Source organism: Lytechinus pictus, chromosome 7, assembly GCF_037042905.1.
Source record: "Lytechinus pictus isolate F3 Inbred chromosome 7, Lp3.0, whole genome shotgun sequence".
NCBI lineage: Eukaryota > Metazoa > Echinodermata > Echinoidea > Temnopleuroida > Toxopneustidae > Lytechinus > Lytechinus pictus.
Window position 1 is genome coordinate 23283100 of NC_087251.1, and position 17968 is coordinate 23301067.

Sequence of the window (17968 nt, forward strand, 5' to 3'; positions counted from 1 at the left end):
CTAAGTATGCAACATTCGTGTATACATGTACATGTATGTTTGTTCAACATACGATATGAAAGTTATTGTTGAAATGAGACAATGGCTGCTGACAATAATTATTTGGAAAATACATTGTATGTTGTTGTACCCCTCCCCTTTGTACCTGGGAGTGTTATTCCTGCTTGCATAGTTGCTCCTCTGGAAATTTACACGTAGGTATGGGTTTTAGGGGTCAGAATGATGTAGGAAGGATTGGGTTCGGGATTACATTTTACATTTGGCTTTGTGTGGATTTTCTTAGTAGGAGCAATAGTTGCAGGAGGAAATGTCATGGAACCAGTTATAAAAATGAAACAGAGTAGGGAATGACAAAATCAGAAAATTAGTTTTCTACCAATTCTCATGAAATTTAAAGATGGGCAAGATATATATTTTTTGCATGTGTTGGAAACTGTTGCCATGGTAATGGCATAGTGAGGGGGTATTAATCACCTTCAGTGATAGTTCTATTTTTTTTTTTTTTTTTTAATAAAGATTTTGATCTCATTATGACCTTATTCATATGGGCAGTTCTACGGTTACGGAGTGACATCCAGAAACAAGTTTTTAGCGTTCAAACAAAAATATCACCCATATTTAAATAGTTATTTGCAAAGAAATGGTACCTGACAGTAGTTGCTGAAACCCACTTTTCAAATTAATAACATTTGTTATTTTGATCCACTGAATTAATGAGATATGAATATTCATAAACATGGTTACGGAGTGACTTAAAATAGACATGCATATTTGAGGAGAAAACTATTGCTCAAACTCTGTGAACTTTAAATGGCTATCACAATGTTGAGTTATTGAGTGGAATATATGTTGTTCTAGCTTTAATATGCTGCATTACATAAAAAATTTGGTGTATTTTTTCATTAATTACAACTTAAAACATAAACCCATACCCGGTTACGGAGTGACATCTGAAATATTCACACACAGGCAACGTAAAATAAACTTATATTTTAAAACTTTCTTTTAAAATTATGTAAAATGATGACCTTCAGATTATCCAAAAGAAATTTTTACAAAACAAGCAATAGTTTTCTGTTAAATTGAAATTAAGTAAAAAAAAAACAATATATGTAGTCCCATACAATGTATAGAATTTTTGTATGGTTTGAATTCTCCTATAAGGAGATGCATGAGAAAAAAAATTGTGGCTAATTATGTTCCCCTTTTGTATTTATGAAATCTCATGAGTTTTGATAGAAAAATTTGATCCAGATTTGAAATAGAGCCAATATAAATTTTTGGAAAATGTCCACTTTTGCTTGGAATTGCCCATATACCGGTACTCTAAAACATCTTGTTTACCGTTTTATTTTGAAATATCAAGCCTTAGATAACAACAGTAAGCCTACAATTAATATACATGTACTGAATAAGAGAACAATTTCAACAACAATTACGTCATTGTACAAATGTAAAAACTTTCTGCTGGTGATAAAGTCATACCTGACAATGGGTCAATTTTACCTAATAAACAGCACAAACATGCTATTTACTGTCCGTGGTCTTTGTGTTTACCCAGACTAGGTTGCGCTTAAATAGTGAATCCTAGAGCTGAACAAAAGAAGGAATGTGCTTATAACTGAAAGGTGAATTTGAGAGTTACAATATAAAGCAGTCTTGGTCCATTTGTAAAGCCTTTGTTCATCAAACTAGACAAGCTTGTTAATTTTGTTTTACAAGGTTGGGTGAGCAAAAACGTGTCTCATTCTTATCTCTATACTTTTGTGTATCCATTGATGTAGAATAGGGGGGTTCACAAAGAGGTAAGTATGACTTGGTTGTGTGCTGTATGAAAGGACTGTATCACCACATTGGTCATATCATGTGAAGAGGACGCACGCTACTACATCAATAAGATTGCACGTTACATATCGCATCACTGATAAGCATGACACATTTAATTCTTTTTTTAATCACCCTCCAGGGTCCGTAAAACAAAGCTTTACAATTTATCATGACACAGTTTTTTTTTTACAATCAATTTCAAGAACCACAATGCAAAATCAATTATATGATCAGTCCCTAATCCCTCGGTCACATTTGCTCTACGGTGGCCGTATGGTGAGTCGATAACAGCCGCTTTATTCATTTTTTTTTTCAAACCACCAATTTGTAGCTGGTGCAAAAAATGTTAAAACAGCTGTTTTCGACTTGCCGTATGGCCGCCATAGAGCAAATGTGACCGAGGTATAAGCTTTGTGTTATACAGGACCCAGAGAGAGACTGAAGTCTGACTTTTGCAAAAATTAAGATATATATTTTGTTTTATTATGTACAACCAGAATGATTTTGAAATCAGTACCTAAACAATTACTTCGGTGATCCTGTATAATTTCTGATTATTGGTATTGCTATAAACATGTATTTACATTTAATTCATTCTTCTTTTGCCCTCCCCCCCCCCCCCCCCCCCCCTCTCACAGAAGCAGTGTGCATCATTGTTTTCCAAGATAATGACATGTGGAGATCAATGAACAACAAATGAATGGAATCCCTGGATGGAACACTTGGACTTACTGCCCAGTGTAGAACGTCAAGACAAATTCATCCTCCCAATGATGTCTAGTTACGACCAAGAAAAATATGTGTGATTGAGCTGAGAAATATCGCTTGTTATATAAAATGAGGTTTTTGGGCCTCTCTCTGGCTTGATGCTCTGTAGCCCTGTTGCTTGTACCCTGGCATTGTTATGTTCATGATAGAAATGGAAATTGCATTGAATAAGGTTTATGGATAAAAGGTGATTGGAATCATGTGAGCAGTTTTGTATAATGCAAATTGCCATGGGTGATTAGAATGGTAATCATTGAGATGAAATCAATCAGTTGGAATACCACAGCCGCAGTTGTTGGTTTGCTTGGCTGCTCACAAAGACGAGAAATAATAATCATAGAGAGCTGCTTTCATTTCCTCAGCTGAACTTGCTCTATTTACAACAGGAATGTCATTGAGGATTATGTTGAACTATGCAAGGAGAGGAAAGCTTATTCACTGTTTATCAGCAAGCAACGTCTTCGGGCATCAAATCTCCAAATATCTTACTGAGTAATTATTGGAACAAAAATGGAGAAGGGTCATAAATTTGTCATAAATGACAGTACTGGGTCCCATAAAACCAGTGGAAGTAGAGGCAATGGTGTCACAGAATATGGTGGAGGAAATACAGGAAAGGATCCTGGAGCTCTAACCTCACCTACCTCGCCCATGTCTGGTGGAGTAAGGACAGGAAATGGAAGGATGAACAGAATGCAAGCAGTACGCACTGAGACCATTGAGGAGACAGTGTGCGTCTATGAGATCTCAAATCCAGGAAAAGACAATAATGCATTAGAGACAAGAAGAAAGTCTGAAACACTTTGTGCGGAGGTTTTGGCAAATGGTGCATTATCAAGGAGACGATCATCCAGTCCAAATACTGTTAGTGATATGCTGCAAGGCAGGAATAGAAGTGGTATCCCATCACATACATCACATGGTATTAATTGGGATACTGCATTGCATCAAAATGAGAATAGTGGTTCTAACGGCCATTCTGGCCATGCTCAGCAAGCGGAAGAAGTTAATTTACCTGTAACATTTTTTAGGTCAGATTCACTTGTATCGAGTCCAGCAGACTTGACAACAACAGTATTAACTATGCAAGGTGGTCATGCGAAGAGTGGCAAAGATAATGGGAATGATTCTTTGGTAGCAGGTAAGAGCAGACACTCAACCCCTATGGATGGACTCTACAATATCAAATACAACCCTGCTTATAAAGAAGATGCTAGAACAATTATTGATGTTGATCCATCATCTCTAGGTAATTATAAACAGAATGGCCCTACGTGTGATCTTCTGAGAGGAGATCGATTGGAGCCTCCTACGTCCTTATTTCTGAAAGAGAAACTCTCTTTAATAGGCATGCAGGATAACACTCCTAGTGATATAGAATTCTATGATTGTCATTCACAACTTGGTGAACAAAGAGAAACTCCAGATCAAGAACTCTTTACTCCAGAAACTGACAGCAACTTGTTAAAACAAAGTGTGGACAATAATTACAGAAGCGATTTGTTAAGTTCTTCTGAAAGATGGCATACTGGAACAGAAGCTTCTGTCACTACACATCAAGCCATACACAATTCAGAAGAAGGTGATTTGAGTTTCATCAAGAAAAATGGGCACACAAGACAGATGGATGGAGCTGAATTTACATCTCCACCCAATCCAGTTCGCATCCCAAGATTTCAGGAAGACCCAGGAAATTGTAAGGATCCAGAGCACATGAAGAATTCAAGAAATGGGAGTCCCGGTGCCATGGAAAGATTCAAGCACTTTCTTTCTTTTGGAGAGAAGGATCCGCCACAGGAAATGAAAGAGGCTCCATCTAGCTTCCCTGTGTCTTTCCCTTCTCTTCCAGACCTTTCAGCGTCCAACCAAGCTCTCAAATCCTTCAACTTTTCCCACGAGAAGTCCTACCCATCACCTGAGAAGGGACGTCCAGCAATGACACCTAGTGAACGTGGAGAGAAGAGCTGGTGGAAGGATCCAACATATGGTTTCCCCTCTCCTGAGATATCTCTCAAGAGACCGCAGACACTCTTCAGGTTTAGTACTTGTACCTCCCCTTATGATAAAAATACAGAGACCCGAAAGACTCGTAGACGATCTACTGAGGTGCTTGTTGAGGGGTTATCCAGTCCATTGTCTGCCAGTGAAAGACTGCTCAGGTCACCAAGAACTCCAAGCAAACCAATGACTCCCAAGGAACCCTCAGCTTACGTTGCAGCCAGAGAGAAACAGGCGAAGCTGGATTTTAGGATTAACTTCAAGGACCAGGCAAACTTTACAGGTATGTTTCCTGCATCTCATGAAATTCTCTGTCAAGATTTAACATTTATTATTTGCCTGCTAGTCAATTCATTGCTTATGTAGGTAATATTCAATAGAAAATCATGATGGCCATCTGTGTTAACTTAGACCACACTTTTATGGAGTGCCAGTTGTCAACTCATTCAATAAAAATTATTCTTATTTGGCTGAAAAAAAGTTGAAAAATTGATTGAGTCATGAAGTAGGAAGAATTTGAAAGTTATGAAAATATCATTAATTTTAATGAATTAATTGATGCATTATTATTGCCATGAATGGGGAAGAAATATTATGAAGCCACAAGCACTCCATAGAAGTGAGGTTTAAAATAGAGTTGAACCTAGGTTTAATCATTAATCATGTTTTACATTGCCATACTATGATTTATACATTTAAAAATCCTTAGAACTTAATTTTCTTTTCTCTCACCTCATTTCTTCCTGTTGATTTACATAGTTATATCAGAAGAATGTATCTCTTAATAGAATTTATGACATTCTGAATAACGAAACATTAGATCTGTATGGTGTTTGTGATGATTTTGCAACAAAACACACTGTATTATTTATGTTTCCATGATTCGAACAAAATGCTTTCACATATGATAGCATTAGCATATTACGTAACATTGAAGATACATACATGTACTGTAAGTTCTATACAAATGACTAACGATGCAAAACAGCATAACCTTCCATTGCGTAATCAAGTTAGTTAGTAGCACAGCTTTACATTGATCGATTGATTTGCTGTGTACAATGTACTGTGCATGCTGCATAGTGCACCAAGCATGGTAAAATACTGATTTAACTGCCATGAGCCAATTGGTATTAACGTATATGTTCACTTGTAATCACTTTGGAAATTATTGATTTTATACGAGTATTAGAACAATTAAGTAGTGTAGCTACATGTATAAAACGATTCGACTGACCTACATGTGCATGTACTATAACCACTTGGCCACCAAGTTATTTTATCCATTTATTTAAAGGGCAACCTGACAGGAGTTTGTTGTTTGGTGTTGGTTTGTATTGGTTAAAAAACATGTGGGTACCACGTGTGATCATTAATTTCTCTATAGCTAGCAGATGTTTTTATATACATGTAGGAACAGATTTAAAGGGGAAGATCACCCTGACGAAAAAATTTATTGTAAAATTAGCAGAAAAACTGATTTAAATAAAATTGTTGAAGGTGTGAGAAAAATCCCTTAAAAATTAAGAAAGTTATTAGAATTTTAAGTTTTTTGCTCATCCGGCCCTTCGGGCCGGATGAGCTTATGCCGTGGCGTGGCGTACGTCGACTGTTGTCCGTCCACAATTTCAAAATGCTTCTTCTTCGCCATTTCAAGTCCGATTTCAATTCTGTTTGCTTTATATGATAGCACTAGGTGGGGGATTCAAAACTTCTACACAGAATTTTGAAATTCATTAAATATGCTAATTTATGCGCATTTTTCAAAATTCACAAAAAATGCTTCTTTATTTGTTGACCAATTTTGAATTTTTTGCTTCCATCTGGTAGAGCTTCATGAGGTACACCAAACTTCAACACAGAATTTTGAAATTTTGACTAGAACAATTTTTTTTGCTAATTTATGCATATTTTTAAAAATTCACATAAAATGCTTCTTCTTTATTTGTTGACCGATTTTGATTGTTTTTTCCTTCCATCTGGTAGAGCTTCATGAGGTTCACCAAACCTATACACAGAATTTTTAAATTTGGAGTAGAAAATTATTTATGCTAATTTATGCAAAATTCATAAATCACAGAAAATGCCTCTTTATTTATTGACTGAATTTCAATATGCTTCTTCTTCGTCACTTCAAGTCTGATTTCAATTCTGTTTGCTTTATATGATAGCATTAGGTGGGGGATTCAAAACTTCTACACAGAATTTTGAAACTCATTAAATATGCTAATTTATGCGTATTTTTAAAAATTCACATAAAATGCTTCTTCTTCTTTAATTGTTGACCGATTTTGAATTTTTGTCTTCCATCTGGTAGAACTTCATAGGTTCACCAAATTTTTACACAGAATTTTGAAATTTTCAGTAGAAACTTATTTATGCTAATTTATGTGAAATTTATTCATAAATCACAGAAAATACCTCTTCTTTTTATTTGTTGACCGATTTTGATTTTTTTTCTTCCATCTGGTAGAGCTGCATGAGGTTCACCAAACTTGTACACGAAATTTTGAAATTTTGTCTAGAAAATTATTTATGCTAATTTATGCAAAATTTATTCATAAATCACAAAAATGTTTTTTCTTCTTCATTTGTTGATCAATTTCAATTTTGTTTGCTTTATATGATAGCTCAAGGTGGTGATACAAAATTTCAACACAGAATTTTGAAACTCATTAAATATGCTAATTTATTCATATATTTTCTAAACTCACAAAAAATACTTATTTATTTGTTGATTGATTTTGATTATTTTTGTTCCATCTGAGAGCTACATGAGGTTCGCCAAGGTTCTACACAGAGTTAAGAAATTTTTACTAGAAAATTATTTGTGCTTACATACATGTAATTTATATGAAATTTATTCATAGATCAGTAATTTATATGAAATTTATTCATAGATCACAAAAAATGCTTCAATGTCATTTCTTCATCAATTTCAATTCTATATCCTCAATTTATGTCACCAATATAATTCACTACAGTGTCAACTGGGCTGAAATTAAAATTGTGTTAAATTTTGTTGCGAGATGCCGGATGAGCTCCACATTATTGATGTTCTAGTTGATTTGTGTAGTCATAACAGAGCAGCTGCCCCATATGTTATGTAATATAGAATGCATAAATTTCTTCTTCTTTTTTTTTTGGGGGGGGTGCTCCAGAGCACCCCTGCTTCCCAGGGCCATGTTTTTACAATGAACTTTTTGTCAATGTCAGGGTGAACTTCTCTTTAAAGGCAGAGTCAACCCCTATATTAAGTTGAAAATAATGAACAGAGAAATCAAATTGCCATAACACTGAAAATTTCATGAAATTACATGTAGATGTAAAATAAGAATAGCATTCAAAAAGTTTCATACAGTTGTATTTGTAGTTTACACCAATTTGTGTGTGGGGGGGGGGGTAAATGGAAGTATACATGTAGGGCCTACATATGTAGATTGAATCTATAAGATCATCCAATAAATCTCTGACTCACCAAGATAATAATGGCAATATAATGATTTTCCAGGGTTGATGCTCTTTCATAGTGATAGTAGGTATATTCTCTGTTTTGTGAAGGCTGAGTGATCTTGCAGAATGATATCCATCATACATGCTATTTCACATTCTCTTTAGTTTTCTTCCTCTCCCTCTTCCTCTTTCTCCTCCTTTTCCTCTTTCTCTTCAGTATTCTCCCTCTTCCTCCTCTCTCTCTCCTTCCCATGCTGATCCTCTATCTCCTTCACTTAGTTTTATTGAGGCACCCAAAGAACTCAAATAGCCAACAAGAAAGTATATCAGTTTGTTTGCTGAAAAAGGGGGTCTTTGCCATAATGTGATTTATTGTGGGGACTGAATCTGATTATAAAAAAATAAATTCATGTTCTTTTCATCATGGTGAAATTGCGCCAATTCAATTTTAATGCTAACATTTTCTCTGCGGGAGAGATTTCTTAATGCCATAATGGCACGAGGTCACATGCTGGGGAATGTTGAAAGGCCCTCTTGAAAGTCTCTCAAAACGAATGCATTCCAGCATGGTTTCAAGAGGGATTTAAAATTTGGGGGTAAACTGACAATTGTTCAACCATGAATGGATTTGGAGTTTTACCAGAGTAATGTACATTTAGGTTTATGTACCATGAAGGTTGTGATACAAGCATAATCTTGTACAGGGATGATGTTTTGAGATTAGAGGTGAAGAAGCACTATGCTGTAAAAAGCAAAATGTAAGATACATTTTAGGAATTTACATTGAAAATAATGAGTAACTTGGAAAAGCGATCTTCAGAACATACAGTACATGTAACTAAAAGAAGAATAAATCATGATGTGAAATGTATTTAGTATTGGTTATTTTTCTCACACCTTTGTATTGTGTTTCTAATTTTTCTTACATCATGAAAATGAAAACATATCTGCTAAATGAACAAAAAAAGGGGATGGGGTACTGTAATTCACTACATTGAGGTAGCACCTTTACCGAGGCTACAATCGGTAAAGGTGACGCCCCATGTCCCAATAAATCAGTTGCAAAACAACACAATAACTTACTGGGTTTAATGTTGTTTGGGACAATGTATTAATTCATCTTGGGTAGTCAATTTTTATTGACTGTCTAATTGAAAACAGTATATTTTTCAGTCAGAACCATAATTTCAAGGATTAATTTTTTTTAACAGTATTTGCGTGTTCATGTGGCATCTCTACATAGTACATTTCAAATTTACAAATATTTGATCAAGCCAACACTGGAACATTTGTGTAAAAGTAAACCATACCATTCCTCTTTAATATCGTTAATCCTTTGGATTAGCAAGTCATACTTTTGGGTCGATTTATTAATAGTTTGAATATCATACTCCTCAATTAATCTGAGAGTTGATACAGTATGCAGGGTAATATGATAATGAAGCTTGGAGCTTTTCTCTACTCCCTAGGCCTCTGTAGTCTTTTCTAATGGTTAACCCATTGCCTATTTGACCCCTGAATAAAGCCTACATGTACACTGTATCTGGGATTAGATACATAAATGTATAGTCCAGTCCAGTAGTCCATTGGTTAATCCATTATATTTCAAATGTTAATTTATGTTGTTTTTAAGTTATCAAATTTGATAATGTGAAAAAAAATGTGTATTTACATGTACTTCCTTAACAAACTCATCAGTTTGGTCTCTCCTTTCTTTCCACCCTTTCTCCTTTCCCTTTTCCTCTCATCAGCTTTTGATCTTGAAGTCTGTGGATTTATAATGTCATCTTTAATATTTGGTGATTCAGATTTTTACATACATTTCCCCCATATTCATTTTGGGGGTAATTTTTGTGTATTGTTTGATGATCTGAATTCTGAAGTACAGCAACTGCATTTATGATGTGTTTATCATCAATCAGCAATGTTGTATGTATGGTTTTAGATTTCAAGTTGGTGAAATTAGATTATAATTCAGGGCCACCAGCTCTTGATATCAAATTATTAGAAGGTTATAAGCCCAGATTTGTTACATGTACATTGACATTTAGTCTCCTCGCAGATAGCACACTGCATGCTCACATTATTTCATCGTAGCATGAGAGAGATCAGATACCATTTTCAAGGGAACAGTATAGGCTACCAATACGAAGATGAGAATGTTATGATCTTTAATTGTGGAATGGTTGATAATTCTCATGTATTGCCTTCCAGGTCGACGCCTCCTAGACTGGCTCTGTTCCTCTTCCTCCCTGCCGTGCTCATCACCTCCTTATCAGGAGGATGGGAGTGTGACAAGTCCATCTTCTATCTCTGAAAACCAGTCTGCTGCTCATCTCCTATGTACCAATCTCCTTGATATTGGTATCCTACAACCCCTTGAGAGTACATCAGGGACTGACATGTTTAAGGTAGGTTACTAAAGTCATAAGACAGCTTGAAACTTAGCTTCATTCTATTTTTGGTTTTTAGGTGTCAGAATAAAGTTTTCTTGCAGTGGTCTGTTGAGGTATGTAAATTGTATGCCTCAGTCATCATGCAGGATTCTGAAGAAAGCAAGTTTTTGTGGTACCGGTAACATTTTTTCCATGTCAGTGTTCTGAACCCCTAATGAAACAAGTTTAAGTGACTGCTACAGCAAAATACGTATTTGTGTACATACCTGCTCATAATTGTAATTGATTGTAAAACTTATACTGGTATACTTTTTTTTAAACCTTTCTCACACTTGATATATACAAATAAAAACCTTATTGAATTGAAGTATGGAAGTAGGATTAGATAGTGTGTCCCATTTTACCTCATTTGTCCCCAAAAGCAAATTTGCTTGTCTACGAAAAGGGGGTTTACACATATCTCATCCCATCTCTGCCTAATACTGCGTGCAAATAACGGAGAGAAGTTTCCATTTCATTGGCTATATTGTGAAAACTGGAGCTCCCTATTGGCTCCCATAGACAGAGATGGCCATTAATAAATTACTCCTCAAAATTCAGAAACACTTGCCCATAGCAAACCCACCAGCCATTAGGATGGTCTTTATACACAGTTTTTAGGTGTATTTGTTGTCATTTCTTATTAAAGTGTGAGGATGAAATATACACTAAAAGATGGCGCTTTATATTTGTATTTTATTACCGCTGTCAAGTTCATGAATTGTTCTCATATTTCTACGTTGCTGGGGCAAGCCACAGGATCCCTACACACACCATAACAGTTGGGGGCATTTTTCATGTTGCAAAATTATTAGATTATTTCCCTGTACAATGAAATTATCACATCACATCGATCCATTCTTGTTTGATTGTTAACATGGCAACTGTTGTAAGAATGGTTGCTGAATAGTCAAATTACATGCCCATGTTCATAAATCATCCATACAGATTTGAGCTCATAGTACTGTACAAGTATTTGCTCATGTAGTAGCACAATCATTTTGAAAAGAGAAAGTTAGAACCAAGCCTTGCTTGATAAACTTTTATCATTAGTGGACATCATGCTCTGACGGGGAGATACCAATAATTAGTTTTACATCTTGGAAATCAGGGTAAGATATATTGAAAACTGAAATTAATTCATTTACTAAGGTTAGTGGTTAGATCTTGAAGTGATGCTTATTTAAAATTACAATTGGAATAAAATGAAAGGATATTTTAGGCAAGTTTACAGTACCTTGAAGAATTTGATGTTTTCAAAAAGTAACAGATTTTGCTAGATATTGAATTTTATAAAATGAATGTATACAAAACTGTATTATCACTCTTTCTCTCTCCCTCCATCCCCTCTCTACTTTTTCTCTCCTCTCCTCCCCCCTCTTTCCTGTCTTGTCTTCTCTTCTCTTTCATCTCTTCTTTCATCCAACATCCTTTTTTCTCTCCTCTGTTTCTCATACCCTCCCCCTCTTCATCTCCTCATTCTATCTCCAGTTGGACTCTATGTACTGTTGGAGACATGAGAACCAACTCTCCTCGTCATCATCTCTCTCCAGTGGTTCTGTAGTTGCGTCCCCTGGCAAACTCACTCCTGTATGGCCCCCTCCAAAATCACCAGAGGATGAAGACAAAAATGGTGGAAAATACACAGAAGCTGGTAAGTCAAGACATGAAATTGAGTGTGGTGGACATGTTATTCTTTCATTTCCCTGCCAGAAGAAATGAATGAAAACCAGATTTTAGAGCAATATGTCCCCATTTCTTCCTTTAGACATGCTTTCTTCCCATCACATATATTCAAACCGCTTGGTGTTCCATTTTCTGTCTGATACTTTGTACATAACCCGAGGACTAGTTCCAGGATATTTAGGGTGCAATACAGCAATATAAGCTTTAATTTGTCCCACAAATGCCACAATTGATGAATGCAATGAGTTCTTATGAATAGTAATTATGAAGCATCCATGCGTTTTGTTTGTAGCATTATATGAACTGGAGATAGTGATCTGCATTGAAAATGTTAAAAATTGGTAATAACTAATCTCCAAACACAATTTTTTAAAGCAATAACGACATACATGTGGGTGATGTAGAGTGATGTAGGTCATAGAATTGAAAATTGTGTATAGAGAGTGAAAGGAAAGGTTGGAGAATCATCATGCATGGTCTTGCTCCAATGTATTGTGGGAAAACAGAATGAATCAAGGTCTGATGCCAATCGATGAAGCCGTAGACTGAATAGCCTGAACAATTTGCTTTGTATTGAGCCATGAAGTTCATTTTTTTTTTTATTGTTGAACCTTTATTCTCGGAACACAAAGTGGTTCTGTTCCTACATGTACATTGGTCTTCTTAAAAGATTATTATATAGGATTGCACAATTAATACACTCCTGAATAACTCTCATGTAAATCTTCAATTTGATTTAATGTAGCATGCATGTTGCATTCAAACTGAAAAATGTGAGTAGTTTCAGCAGTCATGGTGATTGAACAAATTGATATTTTTTGTCATTTTCACTCAAAATTGAAATCAGGTTGAATAATCTTGTATATGAAAAACAAGTTGGTAGGAAAAGTTTGAATAAAAAAAATATTAATATTTTAACGCACTAGTTACTGCTTTCACCGTTTGATTGGATTCGAAAGTCTTTGGTGGGGGACATGTAGATGGTTTAAAGTCCACCCTGACATAGAAATAAAATAGATTTTAAAAATAATGAATAGAGAAACATATGTTGTTGTTGGGTGGACTTGGCCTTTATGAAAGTGTATCAGCTTATGGATCATACAGGTAGGAATAACTGAAGGTTAATATTTAAGATACTTTATCAATATTGGGATATTCATCGAGTGGAGGCTATGCCACTGTGCCTGTGACATGTAGGAGACAGATACACAGCTACGTGTAGGCCTAAACCAGCACTGCAACTGTGCTGCACAAAATGCAAAGATGGGTACTTGAGTTATTATTACAAGTAGCGATTCCTTTTTCTAAATAATGGAGCTATGGCCACCCTCTTTCCAATATGTTTGTTATGTATTCATAGAGAGAAAAGTGAGGTGTCCTTAATGGCTTGCCAACTATAAAAAAGAGAGACAATATTTGGTTGTTGTATGCATGGCCTTAGTTCCTTCTTTGTTCCTCCCACCTCCTAAATTTCTGTTGATTATTCATCCGTTGTGTGTCTATGGGAACACAAACCTCACTTTGAACCTCGCAAATAATATATGTGGGTGAGTCATGCTCTATATTCCTTTCCTTTCATCTTCTTTTGATAAGACAACCAGACCAACAAATTGATGCATAACATTAGCAAAGAAGGCCTTTTTTACCTTGTTGTTTTATGACTGTTAGCTAGGGGTGATAATTCAGTGAGAAAAATACATACTACAATTTTAGTAAAAGTATAGAAAATCCATATAGATAAATTTATAAAATATTGTGTTCTTCTGCCCCCCCCCCCTCCTTTTGCCTCTTTGTCTTTGATGAAAGACTCCAGTCATGATACAACTTCAACAACTTACACTGTTCATTTCCAAAACATCAACACTGAAGCTCGTTTACACAATGAGACTGAAAAGTAAATATACATGAAACAAATGAATCAAATTGAATGTGTTGGCTTGATTTTGATGAAATAGTTATAGTCACTGACAATTGCCGAAGTCCAACTTGTGCACTCCATTTTAGTGCTGCCAGCTTGTATTTGGTATTTGGATATTTTATCAGATTGAATTAATTTTTCACTGAACTCTCACATGTCCAGAGATTGGAGACTATCAGAATCTACAATTAAAATATTTTCCAAAATACCGAAGTACCAAGACCATGCTGAATTATAAACGTACCCTTAGATTTCCTTTTTTTTTTCTCATTATTTCTTGTGGGTGCATGAATATACCAAAATTTGCTGGTCATGACTTAAAGTCTCAATATTTGTGCAATCACATCTATAAAAATCGCACTGATGCAAATCATGTAATTATGCATACTCTGTAGGCTACATGTAGAGTGCTACTCCTTTATCACATTGTAAATGCCATTTTAATTGACACATGTATTAGTCTATAAACATTTATATTTTATCAAGAAAATAAAGATTTTTGTGAGGGCAACAAATGTGCTTAGTATTATATTGTACATAGAAGATGAGATTTGTTCATGTAGGGCAAACAATGTTACTAGTACAGGTTAATACTTGACACTGAAATCCATGTTCCTGACCGACTCTTGAGACTGTACAATGTAGTCTGATGCATGGATAAATCCAGATCACCAATCTGCAGCACTCTCCCCCAGGCCCCAGGGACTGAAAAGAATGAGTTTTCAGTACCTATCCCATCCCCCACAATTTGTTATAACAAGAACCTACAGACTTCAAAGTGAACAGTAAGACCTAATAACTTTGAGCCACCATGCAAATAAAACCAACAGAAGGAACATAGGTATAGGCCCTAAAAGATCCTCTTCCATTACAAGAGGAATTACTGCTAATAGGAAATAATTAAATGCAAGATTGAACAGTGTACATGATAAGTCTTCCTGATACTTGATCAGACTGATACTTGTACTGTGCCTTGATAATGAAAGAACATTTTCATCAGTGTCAGGAATGGAAAAACTTGCTTTTTGAATTATTTTAGCCATCTGATATTCAACAATAATATTACTCTTATAGTATTGTATTCCAGGTCATGTTCAGTGTTTATGATTGTCAAAATTCAGAGCCAAGACAAACATGTACTTTATACGATTTTTATCCGTCAAATAGAATGTTAGTTTATTTATGTGGGAAACTATAGATGTTTATATATCCAAATATTATTAAAATGCTGATTAATCATAATTTTTTTCCCTCTTCATTGAAAAAAATAAATAATTGTACTAGTATGTAGTCCTTGGATGTAAATGATTGATACATGTGTACAATGTAGGTAGCTAACAAATAATATCCAACCCTACCCTTCTCTGGGATATGTCATGATCACCACCTACTCATCACAATCTCAGAGTTATTAAATAAAGAAAGGATCTTGAGCCTGAAGCAAACATTCCTACTCCCCATCATAACACTGTCAAATTGACATAGCTACACCTCAAACAAGCTGTAACCTTTAGAGATCTTACCCTACCAGGCATTCCTACACGAGTCTAGGATTGCCAGTCAGTATTGGTAATGTTTTCATTGTTAAAGGATATACATGTAGAATGGCACATTTCAGTATGATGTATTAATATTGTTTTAAAGGACATTTAGTCAGTTACATGTACATTATAGTTAGACTTTTTTCCTCATTTCCATTTCTTTCTTTTCTTACGTGTATATGCAAAAGTTTTTTTCACAAGAGAATTATATTACTATTAGAGGGTAATATAATTATGTATTTCCCACTATTATATATAAGACAAACTTGTGTATTTTTTTATGATTCTGAGAAGTGAATAATGAGGATGCATCATAACAAGTTTAGATTTTGATCTAGGGGAAGTGTAAATATATGTTTAGACAAAAATTATCCATGGATTTTTATTTGAATTACCTCACATTTATCTTGAAAAAAAGGAAAAAGGAAAAATTAGTCCATTATATCAGTACATTGTAATAGTTTTGCTGGTATGGTTGAACTGAAGTATTATGTTATTCATGCAGTTTTATCAATTCATAGTCCGTCCATCAGATCAGATTCAGAAGAAGTACATAATTGCCTTGGTGGTCAAATTCATATATATTTATCAATCTAACCAATACATTTGAATTAGCTGGAAAGCTCTCTAGATCCCAAGCACTTACAAAGAGATCAATATGAAAATTCAATATCAGGGCTCCATCATGGCTAATTGAACCCTGAATTCCCCTGATATTAACGGTGGGTGAGAAAAATTTTCGGTTCATTTGAAACTGATAATTACTTGTTCTGTGTGATTGAGCTATTCTTTCTCTGATGAGCTTTAATTCTGGTGCATGATACCAATAGTACATTGCATTTTCAAATCACTGATATACAGCTAAAGCAGCTTTTCCCTGGGAGATGGAGATGGTTTATTTGTGTTATATTTATGTGACAATCTCATCTTCTTTTGCTATGTACAAGGTTTAAATTGATAGACAACTTTACCTAGCAATACATGTACATGGAGAATTTGAATTTTTTTAATGGTCGCATTACCTGTACAGTACTTCTCAGATTTGTATAGATATGAAAACTTGATTGCAACCTTTGATATGGGAGGCACTCATTTTTATCACTGTACTTTACTGTTTAAGACACGATTTGCGCGCGGCACATTTTGGGTGTAAATAAATGCCCAAAATTAGAAAAAGGATTTTTAGAAAGAAAATATGTACATGTAGGCAAAGAAAAACAAGAAAAAAGGGCATGTCAACTTTGAACTGGAATATGTACACTCACATTTAAGTATTTTCTTCCATATTGGTTAATATTTTCATATAATTTAAATTCTTTATATTGGACATGTTTCATTGAGTTTACACTTTTTATATTCCATTCCCCCCCCCCCCCACACACACACACACTTTTGTTCAATTGCTAAAAAAATGTCATCTTTCATTCGAGGAAGCATGAAATATAGACAAGTTTTATTGACAATAGGAAAACAGAGACAAGGTTAAATCAATGAATTTATACACATCAACGTGGCAGTCACAATAGGTGTATTGATCTATTGTACTTGAACGTTCGTTCCCACATTCACCTTGTATTGGTTATGTCTTGTCAAGACAAACTGGTACATCAAAATCAATATTACAGAAGTCACATTTGTGTAAATATTGCTTGAAAGGAGACTGGTTTTATTGACCAGGGAAAATAGAGAGTTTCCATATAATCAATGATTATGCTCATGAATACGATATGTATCATTAGGCCTGGAATTGCATGTACATGTAGAATACTTTTTTTTATTTGAAAACTCACCACCAATCTAAATTTAGAATTTCACCTGTATGTGTACTCTTAATGAATAGTTATATTCCAATGTGTCAACAGAAAAAAAATCCATAGCAAAATTGATAATGATATTCAATCAAAATATACACTGTAGACATAATAGATTAAAAATCAACCAAACAATCATGTGTTTGAAAGAAAATATACCAGGTGGGTGTTTCATAAAGATGTTAGTAAGATAAGAGCGACTTTAAGAACGACTGGTGATCCTTTTTTTGGTAAATGGTAAACACCATTGGCGATAGTTTAGCGCGTAAGAAAGGTTCACCAGTCGTTCTTAAAGTCGCTTTTAACTTTTGAACAGCTTTATGAAACGGTCCCCTGATGAAGTAAACTATACTAGTTATGATTTGTTTTTTTCTTTTCATTTTTTTTTGTCTTGTATAATGTGCAATTTCATTGAACATTTTTTTTTTTCAGTCGGGTTATAATTGGTGGACAAGCAGACTATGTTTGATTTCACCTGAAAAAATATCTGTCCTTGTAGGAGTGTCCACATGATAATCTGAATTTATACAC

The 17968-nt window shown here is 34.8% G+C and overlaps 1 protein-coding gene across 1 annotated transcript in view; it reads left to right on the top strand.

The window, feature by feature from the left end:
* LOC129265373 (uncharacterized) overlaps positions 1 to 17968 on the top strand; it is a 61650-nt gene that overhangs the window by 7272 nt on the left and 36410 nt on the right. The window contains exons 2-4 of the mRNA XM_064102253.1: positions 2466 to 4876; positions 10261 to 10457; positions 11973 to 12135. Of these exons, the coding sequence (XP_063958323.1) occupies positions 3106 to 4876; positions 10261 to 10457; positions 11973 to 12135 (2131 nt within the window). The 5' untranslated portion in view covers positions 2466 to 3105. The remainder of the gene's footprint in view (positions 1 to 2465; positions 4877 to 10260; positions 10458 to 11972; positions 12136 to 17968) is intronic.